Here is a 15,043-nt window from a genome sequence, read left to right on the forward strand (position 1 = left end):
GCAGTTCCAAATTTGGATTTGTGGAGAATTTTGATCAAATTTATTAGATGATGATCGCCCTCAAAGCTATGATTTCTGGATATCGATATTCAGGTTTTATGATATGGCGGTGTTCCATGTTGGCTGCAAAATTGCAGAGTTGACGACACACTAGTCGGACATCAGCAATGGCAACAAAGCGGTGCATTTTTAAGCAGTACACCTCAGGGTTTTAGAACAATTGCTGTTTTGTCGTCGATACCCATCGTTGCAAATTCAATTCATATGGATAACTTCGGGATCTATCTGTACCCATCTAGTATCACAATGTTTTATTGCAAATGCTTTCTGTGGTTATGTAACGGTGAAAGTACCATTGAGCCAAGAAACACTTAAATCTATGAATATATTACAAAGGAGTTTGTTGATGACAAGGATATTCTTACTTCAACTTCATCTTATGCCCTCACTGGCGTACGGGCAGATCAACCAAAGCCGGCCTCTGTACCACATAGTTACGGTGGAAAGCAACATATACCAATTCTACCAGTCAAGTCTTTTCTCAAAAGTCCCAAATCATTTCCCCTTTTTCCGTTTTTTTATTTCTTCTCTCACCCTAGGGCCTCAACAGACCCTCTCAATTTGCACCCATTGAGACATGAAAGCGCGAAGTAATAACCTACTACCACCTACAAAGTCTCCACCAGATGGCGGCTAGACAGACGCTACCAAAACTGGTAATAGCGTCAATCTTCCCCCTGCAAACACTCAGAGATGTGAATCCCGAACTGCACCAGGATTTGGAAAATGACCTCGACCAACTTCTACATTGGCTTCAACCAAAACAACACAACGGCATCGAAATGAGCTATGCTGAACCGCTGCCGAGAACCAAAGTAGCAGCCAAACGGTGTCTACGAACACAGCCCCAGCAGCTTGACTTTATGAAGTTGTGGATCAACTCAATTCGGCTCGATCTTGAGGACAGGCTCCCCAAAGATCTGGATCTATTCACTGCATTGGACGCTGTCTGGCAACTCCGTTCTTTCTACGTCAAACAGCTTTCGCATATGAAGTTGTCCAATTTGGCCAATGACTCCTTTTTGCGTGGCTTGTATTCGTTGTTCATCAAGTATCTTCTGCAGCAGCACTTGTTGGATCAGCTCGAACAACATGTGAGGGATTCGCTTTTCGAGGGCCTCTCGCTACAAATGAAGACCCTCTCGTCCATTGGAATGGATGCCACTTTACGTCAGATTGTCGTCAAGGTTACGGTTGAGAAGATTTGTAGCCACTTGACTGAGGTGTGTCTCGGTCAATGGAACACACCAGTTCTTCATGACCTTGAAAAGTGGCTACGGCTCGAGCTCTACCCTTCCTTCTCCCTTGGATGTGGATCCAAATATGCATGTGCTTCGAGTAGCGATCTTGTCCAGATCGCTCGAGACGAGCTTGTGCTGCTCCGAATCAAGGAGATATTCGATATGGTGACGCAATTCCCAGAAAGTATAGTGGCACTCCAGGAACTTCGTGAATGCTTAGCCTTGGACATAGACCGCTTTCAGTCTTTGGCCCACCATCGTGCAAAGATCGTGGATGTTTTTATTGATGATTGTGGTCAGAGACTACTTCACCTGGGAACGAATACGACCGATGTGATCATCGTGTACACTAAAACAATTAAAGCCTTCCTTATGATCGATCCAACGGGTGTCTTGCTTGACAAGGTGGTCCGTCCAATTAGGCAATATTTGAGCACTCGTTCAGATTTGGTGCAACAGGTTGTCAACGGCATGCTTGACCTCAATCCAGATACGAACCCATTGGTTGAGTTGGCACAGGAGCTTCAAATCAATGAACCACCATCAGCTGCACCCATCGACGACTTGACAGATCTCAAATGGAACCCTGATCCTATCGACGCATTGCCCGATTTCCGTAGAGGTAAGATCTCCGATGTCTTGGAAGCATTGGTGTCGATCTATGATCTGACTTCGGTTTTCACAGAGGAACTCACTGGCATATTCGGCAACAGGCTTCTCCAATGGGACAAGTACAGTCTCGAGGATATTGATGACATCACTAGACTTCTCAAGGCCAGGTTTGGCTCCAACGAGTTTTCTTCGTTGGATGTGATGATCAAGGATGTTCATGATAGCAATAATCTCAACTCTCAGCTCGGGGGCGCTGGAATGGAGCTTACAATTCTTTCCAAGATGTATTGGCCATCGATCGAGCAGAAGATGGAGAACGAGCAAAAGTTCAATGTACCCATTGAAGATAGATTCAAGCAGTTCACCGAGGGTTTCGTTAATGCTAAGCCAGGAAGAGATCTCGAACTTCTTCCCTCTATGGGAACGGTGTCCTTGGACCTCGAATTCGATGGTGTCTTGAAAAGCTTCATGGTCACCCCTGCTCAGGCAACAGTCATTGAAGTATTCGACGAGGAGCAAGATGGTCTTTCTCTCCCAACAGTCATATTGACAACGGGTCTTTCGGAATATGTTGCATCGCAGGCACTCAAATTCTGGGTGGATGCATCAATTCTCAGCGACAAAAACGGGGTTTACAAGGTAATAGAATAGGTAATATATAGCTTAAAAATACAAAGTCGAACAAATACACTGGGTTTAGTTCATGTTTCCGTTAATAGCCTTGGCAATCTCCACTCCAGAAACCTTTTGGTTGTAAGAGGAGCTGGGTTGCCACTTCCTCATGCTTCTAATCTCGTCCATGGCATAACCGGGTATACGAATGTTCCAGTTACGCTCAAGGTGTAATTGAACATCTCTCACATCAACAGAGTCTGTCTTTCTGTGTTTGGCCAAGCGGCATGCGAACGTGGTGACAGAAGAGACAAATTCATCTGCAAGATCCAAGAGTAGCTCCTCCACATCTCCGTCAATAGTCGTTCTACCATCACCCTCGTCGGCGCCAATGGTGTTGATGAGCTCGCTCAATTTTCTTTTAGTCAAAACCCTGCCGCCGTTGTCAGTGAGAGCAGCCGCAGAGGTGGTAGCCATGTCGTAAGTTGGCATTCTCATAACGGCAGGAGTACCCATGATCTGGCCCAAACCAGAAGCACCGCCACCTGTCAATGTAGGACGGACATTGTTAGCGCCGGGTTTGAGTGTAACTGGAGCTGGAGGCTTGACGTTGATGGTATTTGAGATGGGCATAGAAGGCACACTTGGTTTGGTGATGCCAGATAGGTTTACGCCAGGCACGCTTGGCTCTTTTGAGGATGGTGGTGGGGAGGTACTTCTGCCCTTTGCATTTGCAGCAGCAGCCGCGTTTTGTGGAGCTGGGGTTCCTGCTCCGGATGCTACACCTTGAGCGTTGGGTCCACCAGGAGCACCTGGCGTAGCACCTGGCACAGGTACTGGCGAACCACTTGTTGCCTTGCCCACTGAACCGGGAGATCCAGCTCGGTTGATTGGGGGTGAACCAGCAGCTCCCATAGCAGGTTGAGTTACGGATGCTCTCTGGGCCGAATTTTGAGCAGCAGCGGCAGCAGCAGCGGCACTTGGCACGCTAGGGCTAGATGCCAGACCCTGGAGATTCAAGCCTGCGCTGGAAGCAGCAGGTGTACCAGCTGTACCGAGGTTTCCGGCACTGGCAGCTCCTTGGTTGGATGCGTTACGGGCTTGCTCCACCAACTGAGACCTGATAATGTTGGCAAACTTCTGAAACTGTGCGTACTTGTTTCTCCACTCCGTGAGCTGGTTATCAATCTGTGCCCGCTTCTCTGCGGGTAAGTCTCCTCTCTTCTCCGCCTCCAAAGACTGAATCTTTCTTTCGACCTCCAGAATACGCTGTCTCACCTGTTGGTATCTTTCTGGAGTGACCTGTGAGCTTGGTATGGTGCCCGGTCTAGCACCCTGTGCACCTGCACCTGCTACTGGTGGCAGTCCAGCGTTTCCTTGTGGTCTCATTTGCTGACCCGCCACTTGCTGAGCTTGCTGGTTTTGCCCCATACCTGATGCCTGAGCTTGAGGATATGTTTGCCCCTGAGGTCTTTGCTGGCCCATCTGAGCGTTTCCAGCAAAATTGGCTCCACCTGCACCAGTCTGACCTTGACCACCTTGAGCTGAGGTTCCAGCATTCTGACCCTGCTCCTGTCCACGTCTTTGCTGTCTCTGATAGTTCATAAGAACTTGCCTGATCTGCTCCGCCTTTCTGTAACATGCTTGTTGGGTGGCCTGGTCTGTGGAGGTTTTGGCTTTCTCCAACAGCTCCTTGAGTACTGCAAGAAGCTTGGTCGCCTGGGCTGGCAGAATCTGCTGACCCGGTCCGCCATTGGTGCCCTGTTGTGGGTTACCCTGTGCCGGAGGCTGACTCATTTTGTTTGGATTGTGTGAATTAGAACCGTAGTTGTGGTTGGATTAAGGTGTGAGAAGTAGAGGTAGTTGATATGTTGATGGTGCACGGGTGTACTTAGTACCACACAGAGAGCCAAATATATAGGTGAAAAGAATCGTGAGCATTTTCTTCTAATTTATTTAATGATTTAAATAATTTCAAACATCTGGTCTTGTGAGGATATTTGAGCGCTTTTGTGAGTATACGAGCATCAAATGTGTATTTAGCGTTGAGTCGTAGATAACTATTGGCTCCGTCACAGAAAATATTACAATGCAAAGCACCGCTCCACACTGTCTGGATTATTTCCATACCAGACGGGGGCGGAGATCCCGAGGGAAAGTAGGATGAAGATGATGGTGACTGCCAAATTGAAGCCTGTGTCTAGAGCGGCTGCAACAACGTAATTGTACGTCTTCCAGACATTGTGTTTGTATCTGTAAGCGTAAAACATGGTCACGGTACCTCCCATGAATTTTGAAAGGTAGCCAGTGGACAAGTTGCCATAGAAATGGCTCATGGTCGAAAAGAAAACGGTGGTGTTCCAGAGCTGGAATTTGAATATGCTGTTAGGGTATTTCCTGTGGAGCAAAAATACAATTATTGGAGCTATAAGCCCCACAAGGAAGCCCAATGGTAAAAGCGGATAATTGGCGAAAAGACGGCGGGGACCGAGGATCACATACTGAATAGCATTGGTGTGATAGGTTATCACGGTCTGTGCTGTCCACTGGTGCAACGGGTCAGTGAGTTTTCCCACAAGGTAATCCCATTTTGATGCAAGTACCCAACGAAGACTAAAATAGTTGATGGGGACTCCAATGAGCTCGCCGTATATCTGCGATAAGAAAACGTACTTTGGTGGAATGTGGTTGTAAAAACCAAGCTTCATCAGCTCTAGATGAAATTGTGATCTGTACCAGGCGTTTCCTGCTACGCAACCAAAGAAGGCTGCTCCCGCTGGGTGTTTCAGTGGCAAATCCTGAACCAAGTATCCATAAAAAAGCTCGTTGAAAGTACCAATCGGAAGCTGAAAATTCGAAAGGGCATAGAGCCACATGAGTGGAGTGACGATAATGGAGCCGATGATGAGTGCAATGACACAGGTCCAGAATGGCATGAACATATAGCCAGAAGCAGCAACATAAAGTAATGATGCAATGGATATGATGAATAAAATGACGTACCAAGAGACAGGTACTTCCTCGTACGCAGCGTGGAGCTTGTTGAGGCGATCACGAAAGACTCCTCCCAGACGAATGGAAGAACGTAACCTTGACCAACCAAACACAACAACCCAAACGACGCCCGATAAGTATGCACCGTAATCAAAAAACATGTTCCAAGCTCTTTGAGCGCCGAGGTTCACTGGTCCATAATACTCGTAAGCAGTCTGGTTGAATCCGCCATTTGGAGTCATCAACTTCTCAGTGGGATATAAGTTACCATCCAAAGTGAAAAGACGGTTAGACATGAGACCGTGCTTGAAAGTGAACAAGCTAGACCATTTTGCAAGCGGTAAAAGAACCCATGCTCCGCAAATAAATGCTATGAACTGAACCACCTGGACCCAGTAAGGGTACAACATGACCTCCGATGTCACATTGGCCCAATCGAGAGTAAAGTTAAGAAAGCCCATTCCACCCATACCTGAGCCAATGAAATTAAGAACATGGTCATGAGGAGCAGCCCAGCAAAGAATGGCCAACGATGAGGTCATCGGGAATAGGTATTCTGGAAACATCTGCCAGACACAGAGAGACCCAGCACACCAGAAGAACACCTTCATTCTCTTGGTATTGTTTCTATTATCCGCCTTGTCTTGACTTTGTAGAAGTGCCGTCTGCATAAGTGTCTGGGGCCAGGGAAATCTGGGATCATAGCTCACCACTCTTTTCGCTATGGCTGCGTAAGAGTACCCAATGAAGACGATAGCCCACATAAACGGCATGGCAGCGGTCATTGGTACCTCTTTATGGAAAAAGAGCTCCGAAAGAGCCAAAGCGTTTGTGGCCAAATTACCTGTAGCGCCGGACTTGGCTGTGATGGTGACCAATGCAGTTTCCTTGATAGACCACGGGCCGGGATTTAGCGAAAAGGAGAATGACCCAATTCTGACATCTCTCCTGGGCAATGCTTTAGCCATCCACTTACCTGCCCAATGTGAAGCGATCTGAACGAAAAAGATCGAGTAGACCGCCGATGTAGTCCTGAACGAGTTGATAGTATCTATGAACGCTCCTGGAACGATAAAGATCGTCAGGAGAACGAAGTAACGAAATGTCAAGACAGGAATACTCGGATCATCTGTTAGCGGTACCGTTTCTCGGACTTCCTTCGGTAGATCCTCGAGATCAGCGTCTATGGATTCTGGATCCAGATCGGACTTGACGATCTCGTTAGTGCTGTTGTAGTTATTTGAGCTGGATAGGAGACCTTGCTCCTCATCTCGAGTTGAGCCTGATTTGCTTGCCATTCTAAGAAAATGAAGTGTTGGTGAGAAAACTTCAAAGCAAGCTTTTGCTGCTGTAAAGCATCGTGCAGCTAACCGTTAGTAAGCACGATAAGACGCACTAGCTATAACTTCACGTGATGGCCCCGATATATGAAATAGAATTACATTTTCAGAATTTGGCAATAACTAGACGTAAGATTTATTTGATCTTATTCTGAATGTTGTGAATATTTTGTGTGGTGCTTTCTTGTGCTTCTAAGCTACGCGGTAAATGTATCGGTTGCAAAATCTGCGACTCGCTTATATGGCATAACGTCGCAAGTGTCTTGCCTCGAGGCATTTCCTCTTGAGTTCTTTGATTTGAGCATTTTTCAAAAAGAAGACCTTCAAAAAATTAGATATTCTTGTTATAATCTATACGCCTTCTTATGTTGGGGCTACCTTTGTCTGGTATCCACTGTGAGCACTTTCCGTACCACATCTATAATTTCCTCATCGGCATTCCGTTGCTGCTCAAACAGGGGTTGGAGAGCTTGTTATCAATCACTTTATCCAAAAGAAGCCTCAAACGTTTGATCAAAACACCGTTCTTACACCAGGTTCTAATGGGTTGCCAGCGATCAAGAATAATGCCAGGACACTTTCTGGAAGCAGACGCCAGGCTACTGATGTCATAGGAAATGTCACCACCAAAAAGCAACGCTGTAATTGTGCTTGTGGGAGTAATTTCCCTAAGGTAATGCTTGGAGGTGAAGTTTGAAGAATTGTAAACGACAAAAGGCGATTTGTGCACCGAACGGCTTGACAGTTGAACTGAGGGAGTCATATCAAACTGCTCTCTGGCTTTTTGCATGTCAAGCGATCCGTCCTCAAGCGTAAGGTCCTCAAGGTTAGGAATAGCAGCACCAGTCGCTGAGTTAGAGAAAAGCACAGACGATGGGTGAATGAAAACCCTCGAAGCAGGCAACTCCTTCACCTCTCCTCCTGTAGTTGTTTCTTCGATATACTTCTCGTTTCTTATCCAGAATTTTGTCTTTTTGGCATCAGGGTCAATTTCGACAGCTCCAGCTAATGTCTGTGCAAATTTAGGGTCTGGAAGCTGCACCCTTGAGAGCTGAGGAGTGTAGGATCCTGTGATGATGGCCCTCACAATGTCGAAGTTCTCGCTGTTTCTGTTCAAGAACTTCCCTTCAGGCTTGTCCTTCTGGTAGTTGAATGGAAGGAACCCGATTTCTTTCAAAGTCAGCAAGTACTGCGTTCTATTCGACTGGATATCCTGCAAGGTCATGTAGGACAAGTTGTTGGCGGCAATGTACTTTTTCTTTTCGTTGCCCTGAAGGTCAGCATACTCGTGGTATGCCAAGGCAGATGCTATGAAGTCGCCCTGGTTTCTGCCAATTCTAGCCTTTGCTCTTCTTATTTCGTCTCCCTTTTCAATACTGTTGATGAAAGGGCTTCCAGTAGAGCTGACAGCTGCAAGAGTTAGACAAATTTCCACGCATGAAAAGATACATCCAAGGATCAAAATCTTACCCAGCTGCAAGTCCGTAGGAACAAACGAAAGATATTTACCCAAATGAGTCAAGGTTTCGTTGGTTCCAGCAATCTGCAACGCTCCAATCTCCTCCAACATGGCCCTGGTCTTTTTAATAGCCAGAACGTCAGGTGGATCAAGACCACTGTTCAAGAATTCATCAACCTTCTTGATACCCATGGCCTTCACAACCAAGTACAAGTTGTCCAACCTGACCCTCTTGATTTCAGGAACTGGCTGTGCTAGCACCAGATCAAAAGTGTCTTTTGTGTACAAATGGTAGCATGTGCCGTTTTGGATACGACCAGAACGACCTCTTCTCTGAGACATTTCAGCTCGAGAGCACCAGCTCTCCACAAGTTTGGAAACGTTAGCCTGGGGATCAAAGAAGACACTTTTGGAACGGCCGCTATCGATGACAACAACACAGTCGGGAATGGTGATGGACGTTTCGGCAATATTTGTAGAAACCACGATCTTTCGTTTCCCATTAGGTGCTTTCTTGAACACTCTGGTTTGATCCTTGGATGAAAGCGTCGAGTGGAGGGGAAGACACCAGCAGTCCAAACCTTTAGAGGTATATTCGTCCTCAATCTTTCGGATACACTTGTTGATCTCCATGATACCAGGCAAGAAGATCAAAATGGAGCCAGTGTTCCTCTCATCCAGTAGTCTCTTGTCAACCATGACACTGAGTTTGGCAACGAGGTCATAGTTGGCCGTGCCTGTCTTGAAGTAGTGTGAGTCGGCCTTGGGTTTGATCACCTCGCCATAGTAATTTGTGACACTATAATCTAGGTCGCTGAGTACAGCGTCAAGATAGTGATCCTCGATGGGGAATGTTCTGCCCTCGATATGAATATGGTTTACCTTGGTTGGGAAAAACTTCACGAACGATTCGGTGTTGATCGTGGCCGACATGAGCACTATCTTCAAGTTGGGAAATTTGTTCATGATTCTCTTCAAGATAATGAGGAGGAAGTCACTGTCAACAGATCTCTCATGCACCTCATCGATGAAGATGTACTCAAGTCTGTCAAAAATGGAAGCTTCACTGGCCTTATCATTAGACAAAAATGACTGGAGCATTCTTAAAAGAACACCTGTAGTGACAAACAGAAGACGGGTCGTTTTGCAAGTCTTGTTTTCTCCACGAATCACATATCCCACTTCTTTTCCAACAGCCAGAATTCGTTCTTCTGAAATTCTGTCAGCTAAACCGATGGTGGAAATTCTTCTGGGCTGAGTGCAGATGATGGTGCTCTTGAAATTACCCTTGGCGCTCAAGTCGTCGAGAATAAATTGAACAATCTGAGTACTCTTACCAGAACCAGTCTCACCAGTGACCAAAGTAACCTTATTAGAGTTAATGACTTCCACTAATTGGTCCTTCTTCTGCCAGGCCGGAAGCTTGGAACGATCACCAATTGAACGCTTGAGTTCAGCCAGCGTTGATTTCCTTTGGTATGCATTTTGGATTTCCTTGAGATCATCCTCAGTAAGAACAAGTTGCTCACGATTCGAATATCTCTTCTTTTTCTTCTTCTGGCTTAGCAGGCTTTCGCCCGTAGCCTGTGCAGCTGATGTGGCACTCAATGGCCCCGGGTTCTGTATCACTTTCCCGATATTAGACTCAAGCCACTCTATCATGAAATAAATAAAACATTCACCAAGGAGCCTTCCTTCGAGGACATGTCCAAGGAGCTGGCGAACGATTGCCAATTTGATGTAATTGGCCAACTTAAACGACAGATTGTTGATGACGATTTGCACACCAGGAAGGGCATTGGGGTAGGCCTCGGGCATGAAAAGCTTCACCAGAAGCATGCCTTGTTCCACTCCTTCAACATTGAGGCTAAGTGTGACGGTCCTTTTTTCCTGGTCAGCAAATTTGACCTCGTTAGAGCCTATCATGTCGATACTCTCGAGCTCTTCTACCCAAGTGGACAAAGCATTTGGATCTGGAGTAGCATCGGAGGAATATTCGATGCTATTGTAGCACAACCGTATTGCTGTTTCGACTTCATTGCCCTCACATTCCTGGTACGTCTCCATAATATCGTCCTTGTCACAACCCGACTGGGCTAGTCTCTGAAGTACATATTCGGTCTGGATATCCTTTGAGATCTTAAGAGAAACACTGGAGTCCTCGTCCCTCTTAGCAAAGAAAACAGGCAAGTCGTCGTCAGGAATGTGAAACAATAGCCACTCCAAAGCATCTGTAAATGAATGTGTGTAAGAAAGTGCCTCATTCACATGACTTTGCCTGAATCCCAAGCCAGTGAGGTCAGTTCTCCATTGCAGCCTGAGCTTATCACTTTCCAGGGCATCCTCTTCGTCCTCCACCCACGAAATATGATCCCTGATCTGCCTTTCAACCGATGTCCTGACATCTATGGGGAAGTCTATAAAGGGAGCATTTTCCCATGCTTTTCTAGGGAAACTAGGAAGGTTGACCGTCAGACGAGGTTTGCTGATTCGATTCTCCTGCTTTTTGTCCTTTGAAACTTTCGGCGTGCCGATTGAAATACTGGCCTTTGGTGCGTTGATCTTGGCCTCGCTATTAGCCTTGGCTTCCCTCTCTTTAGCCTTCTTTTCAGCATTCGCCTTATCGTCCAAAACGACTTGAAACGGATTGGCGTTGTATATTCTATCATGCTCAGCTTTGCTCCTCTTGAGTACCTCCTGCCTCTGTTTCTCCAAGTCCAGCCAGTAGTCTCTGAAAATGATAGGAAGCACCATTCGTAGGTTTTTCACGTAGTTGATTCTGTGCATGGCATAAGTGGCTGCAAAATGCCTGGCTTCGTTGGTGGTCTCTCGAGGTGGAAGAATCAGGGTATCGGGCATCATTCTAACGTGGATGACTTCTTTGGTCTTGGGATTCTCCCAGCTGAGGTTGGCTATACCTATGAAGCCTTTGGGTGTTTTCTTCATGTCCATGATGACCTTGTTCCATTTCTGCTTCTGGGCAAACTCAAAGAGCAAAGTTGCCGGGAGCTTGCCCGTCCAGCCGAAATTGTCACCGATTGCCAACCCACGCTGAGGTTTTTGGGGGTCTTCATTCGTGACTTCTGGGGTGCTGCTCTTGCTCTTCTTTCCCTTAACTGGAGGAGGCTCAACGGCTTTTCCCTTTTGGTTCTTCTTGCCTTTAGGCTCCGGCGGAGGCGGCGTTGCTTTCTTCTTGGCCATTGGGCAAAAATGAATGACGTTGGGGTGAAAAAGTGGAGATGATGTTGAAAAAAAGAACCTTGACACGGACAGGAATCGAACCTGCAACCCTTTGATTTGGAATCAAAAGCTCTGCCATTGAGCCACCGCATCGCTATTATGCATTCCTGCAATGCGGCATTTACATGAAGCTTGATAATGGTTTTAAAGCGCGCTAGCTCTTGACACACTCACGCTAAGTTTTTCAAACTTGCACCACCATGGTAGTTAGAGTTCAAATTTTAAGATCTACGAAATGTAGCAAAATTGGAGCACCTTATGTACCACTCCCAAGACCCCCCAAATTTCAGGAAACTAAGAAATTAAAAAGCCGAATTGGGACGCAGCTGTCGCCATCGCCGTCAACGTAACCATGAACAATGGGCAAATTTTCATGACTCACGAAGCACTTTTTGCAACTTCCTTGAAAATCTATTAATTAAAAAAATATTAATTAAAGTCTAGAAATAAAATAGGCATTCGTCTCGAGTAGCATCTCATCTCACCTTAGCACCCTCCTCGGTTCGGTGAGGCTGTTTCAAGAATTCGAACGCAGAATACATGCGTCTTCCAAAGTCGTATTATTGGACCACCGCCGCAGCAGTCAAAGGCGGACTATAAAATGTTGCATTGTTTCCCAGCAAAATTTTCTTCTTCACTTTTTCGAAAATGCAGCAAAGCCTCGTCTTCCTTTGGTTTTTTGCAGCCGCCCTGGCAGCGTACAACGGCATCCCCCAAGTCACTGTCGAGCCCAGCGTTTCGTCTATGATTGTACAAGATGTTCAGTCGCTTGACAGTAAGTACACGATGCTGTCGTTCATAGCTGAGTACACCAACCTTCCTAAAACGGCTGTGTCTGCCCAGGCCCTGATGGACTATTTCTACTGGTACACCTACTTCGCAGAGGTCTACAGCATTGGCACTAAGTACCTCACCGAGCTGAAGGCCCCAAAGTACGATCCGGAGTTATTTTACACTCCCACGACGAGATCTTACCTGTTTGTGCCCGGCGGGAAAGGGAATGGGAACAACGTTCTGAATGGATCGTATGTTGAAGCCTCAAGCTCCACTTCAGACAACATGGCTGGAACTCACGCAAGCTACTATGCGGCTGGTGGTTTAGCCGGTATTCTTGCGCTTGCCTTGTTGTAAGACTACTTGAATAGCATAAAAGATGGTGCGCTCCTCGGAGTAATAAACATCATGATCTTCAAATAAATTGTAGCTCGATAAAAACCAAAGTTGCTTTTCAAATGCACGCGCTTTGGGCATTTTCCGAAGTTTAATACATGATTCATCTTCACTAAGCGTTTTGCCTTGGCAAACTGAGACGTTAACCTTTCTTGCTCAATTACTTTCTAAATTTCCACCTATTTGTTCTACATGAGAAGCATTGGGAAATCTGCTTGAATCTCGGAAGTACTACGCCGTCTCGAGGTCAAGCACTGATGCAAGCTGCATTGGCATTGTCAAACCATAGGAAACACCCACCTCCGCAGAAAACATATTTATAGGATTAAAGGCACTCAAATACGAGAACTCAATTGACTTCTCTGTTTAATCAATTATTAGGGTACTTCCACGCTGCGCTACTTACGTCTCGTCGTTTGCCAGTTTTACACTTTTTGGAGAGCACTGTCACAATGAATACAAAATCAGCAGCTCTAGCTCATCTTCTGAAGCTTGACAAAAGCTCATTTAAATCTATGCCCTCTTATCCATTTACCTCAGAGTCGTAAGCCTCACTGAACGGATTTGCACCCAATCGCAGTCCGACTCCGAAACACCGGTTCCTTAGTACAAAGAATGCCAAAAGCTTCACGGCAAAACAGTCAAAAAGCATGGAGCATTTGCTTCAACCCTCCCTCCCTTCCAACTGCTAATTCAACTTTTCTTCCCTCCAAAAACACCATCTGTCTAAGTTGTGGTGTACAGGTGTTTTCCATCCAATGACCATCCGGCTTTTTCTAAGTACTTACGCACGAAAAGATCACCAAAAAAAACCAAGCAGCTGTGAACCTCTTCAACTCAGTTCCCCATATATACAGCCCAGAATGCTTCCCATCCCCACTTTGGCCAGGGTTGCCAGCAGGTCCGTGAAATTGGCCTCTGCCTCCAGGCTTTTCTCCAACGTTGCTCCATTGAGAGCAGGAGCCAATGAAGAACCAGTCAAGCCCTACACAAACGCCTTGGGTAAACAGGCCCAACGAGTCACTCCAGACGGCGCCATTTTCGGTAAAACCACGTTTTCGGAGGCTATGGACGAAGTTGACATGACTTGGGGCAGAGACGATGACCCCACAAAGGTTGAGAAACAGAACACCAAGATCAGACATTTCACCATCAACTTCGGTCCCCAGCACCCAGCTGCTCACGGTGTGTTGCGTTTGATTTTGGAGTTGCACGGTGAGGAGATTGTCAGAGCTGACCCCCACGTCGGTTTGCTTCACAGAGGTACTGAGAAGTTGATAGAGTCCAAGACATACATGCAAGCTTTGCCATACTTTGACCGTTTGGATTACGTTTCCATGATGACCAACGAGTTGGTGTTTGCTCTTGCCGTCGAGAAGTTGTTGAACGTCGAGGTGCCTTTGAGAGGCAAGTACGTCAGAACCTTGTTTGGCGAGATCACCAGAATCTTGAACCACTGTATGTCTGTCTTGTCGCATATTATGGATGTCGGTGGTTTGACCCCTTTCTTGTGGGGTTTTGAGGAGAGAGAAAAGTTGATGGAGTTCTACGAGAGAGTTTCTGGTGCTAGATTGCACGCTGCCTACGTCAGACCAGGTGGTGTGGCTCAGGACTTGCCTTCTGGTTTGTTGGATGACATTTACATGTGGGCTACCCAGTTCGGTGACAGAATCGATGAAGTCGATGAATTGGTTACTGACAACCGTATTTGGCACGCCAGAACCAAGGACGTTGGTGTGGTTACCGCCGAGGACGCCATGAACTACTCCTTGTCCGGTCCTATGCTTAGAGGTTCTGGTATCCCCTTCGATGTCAGAAAGTCTCAGCCTTACGACGCCTACGACTTGGTTGACTTCGATGTCCCAGTCGGTATTAACGGTGACTGTTTCGACCGTTACTTGATCAGAATGGCCGAATTCAGACAGAGTTTGAGAATCATTGAGCAGTGTTGCAACGAAATGCCCGAGGGTCCAGTAAAGGTCGAGGATTTCAAGATCTCTCCACCACCTAGAGACTTGATGAAGGAGGATATGGAGGCTTTGATCCACCACTTCTTGTTGTTCACTAAGGGTTACTCTGTGCCACCAGGTGAGACCTATACCGCCATTGAGGCACCAAAGGGTGAGATGGCCGTTTACGTTGTGTCGGACGGTTCCGAGAGACCATACAGATGTAAGATCAGAGCGCCCGGTTTTGCGCACTTGGGAGCGTTTGACCACATTTCGAGAGGTAACTTGTTAGCTGACGCAGTCGCCATCATTGGTACCATGGACTTGGTGTTCGGTGAGGTTGACCGTTAAGCCAAGTATATTCCT

General features: G+C 46.5%; 6 protein-coding genes and 1 non-coding gene across 7 annotated transcripts; 3 read left to right on the forward strand and 4 right to left on the reverse strand. All coding sequences in view use genetic code 12, as the record gives it.

Annotated features, from left to right (window-relative positions):
- Nucleotides 1-842: 842 nt before the first annotated feature.
- Nucleotides 843-2,564, forward strand: CXQ87_001170 (anaphase promoting complex subunit 2; the record flags this gene model as incomplete). The annotated part of the gene is made up of 1 exon (XM_025479719.1): nucleotides 843-2,564. The coding sequence occupies one exon, from the start codon at nucleotides 843-845 to the stop codon at nucleotides 2,562-2,564; it is 1,722 nt and encodes a 573-aa protein (XP_025339192.1).
- A 45-nt stretch (nucleotides 2,565-2,609) lies between these two features.
- CXQ87_001171 (uncharacterized protein) lies at nucleotides 2,610-4,322 on the reverse strand (the record flags this gene model as incomplete). The annotated part of the gene is made up of 1 exon (XM_025479720.1): nucleotides 2,610-4,322. The coding sequence occupies one exon, from the start codon at nucleotides 4,320-4,322 to the stop codon at nucleotides 2,610-2,612; it is 1,713 nt and encodes a 570-aa protein (XP_025339193.1).
- Nucleotides 4,323-4,609: 287 nt separating this feature from the next.
- OPT7 (Opt7p) lies at nucleotides 4,610-6,817 on the reverse strand (the record flags this gene model as incomplete). Its single annotated transcript, XM_025479721.1, has 1 exon — nucleotides 4,610-6,817. One exon carries the CDS (start codon nucleotides 6,815-6,817, stop codon nucleotides 4,610-4,612), a length of 2,208 nt encoding a protein of 735 aa, XP_025339194.1.
- A 460-nt stretch (nucleotides 6,818-7,277) lies between these two features.
- On the reverse strand, nucleotides 7,278-11,519 carry CXQ87_001173 (putative helicase; the record flags this gene model as incomplete). Its single annotated transcript, XM_025479722.1, has 1 exon — nucleotides 7,278-11,519. The coding sequence occupies one exon, from the start codon at nucleotides 11,517-11,519 to the stop codon at nucleotides 7,278-7,280; it is 4,242 nt and encodes a 1,413-aa protein (XP_025339195.1).
- A 60-nt stretch (nucleotides 11,520-11,579) lies between these two features.
- CXQ87_001174 lies at nucleotides 11,580-11,651 on the reverse strand. The gene has a single exon. It is a non-coding gene; the product is annotated as a tRNA-Trp (tRNA).
- Nucleotides 11,652-12,344: 693 nt separating this feature from the next.
- CXQ87_001175 (uncharacterized protein) lies at nucleotides 12,345-12,689 on the forward strand (the record flags this gene model as incomplete). Its single annotated transcript, XM_025479723.1, has 1 exon — nucleotides 12,345-12,689. The coding sequence occupies one exon, from the start codon at nucleotides 12,345-12,347 to the stop codon at nucleotides 12,687-12,689; it is 345 nt and encodes a 114-aa protein (XP_025339196.1).
- A 902-nt stretch (nucleotides 12,690-13,591) lies between these two features.
- On the forward strand, nucleotides 13,592-15,028 carry NUC2 (Nuc2p; the record flags this gene model as incomplete). Its single annotated transcript, XM_025479724.1, has 1 exon — nucleotides 13,592-15,028. The coding sequence occupies one exon, from the start codon at nucleotides 13,592-13,594 to the stop codon at nucleotides 15,026-15,028; it is 1,437 nt and encodes a 478-aa protein (XP_025339197.1).
- Nucleotides 15,029-15,043: the final 15 nt, after the last annotated feature.

Source organism: Candidozyma duobushaemuli (assembly GCF_002926085.2).
Source record: "Candidozyma duobushaemuli strain B09383 chromosome Unknown A_B09383, whole genome shotgun sequence".
NCBI lineage: Eukaryota > Fungi > Ascomycota > Pichiomycetes > Serinales > Metschnikowiaceae > Candidozyma > Candidozyma duobushaemuli.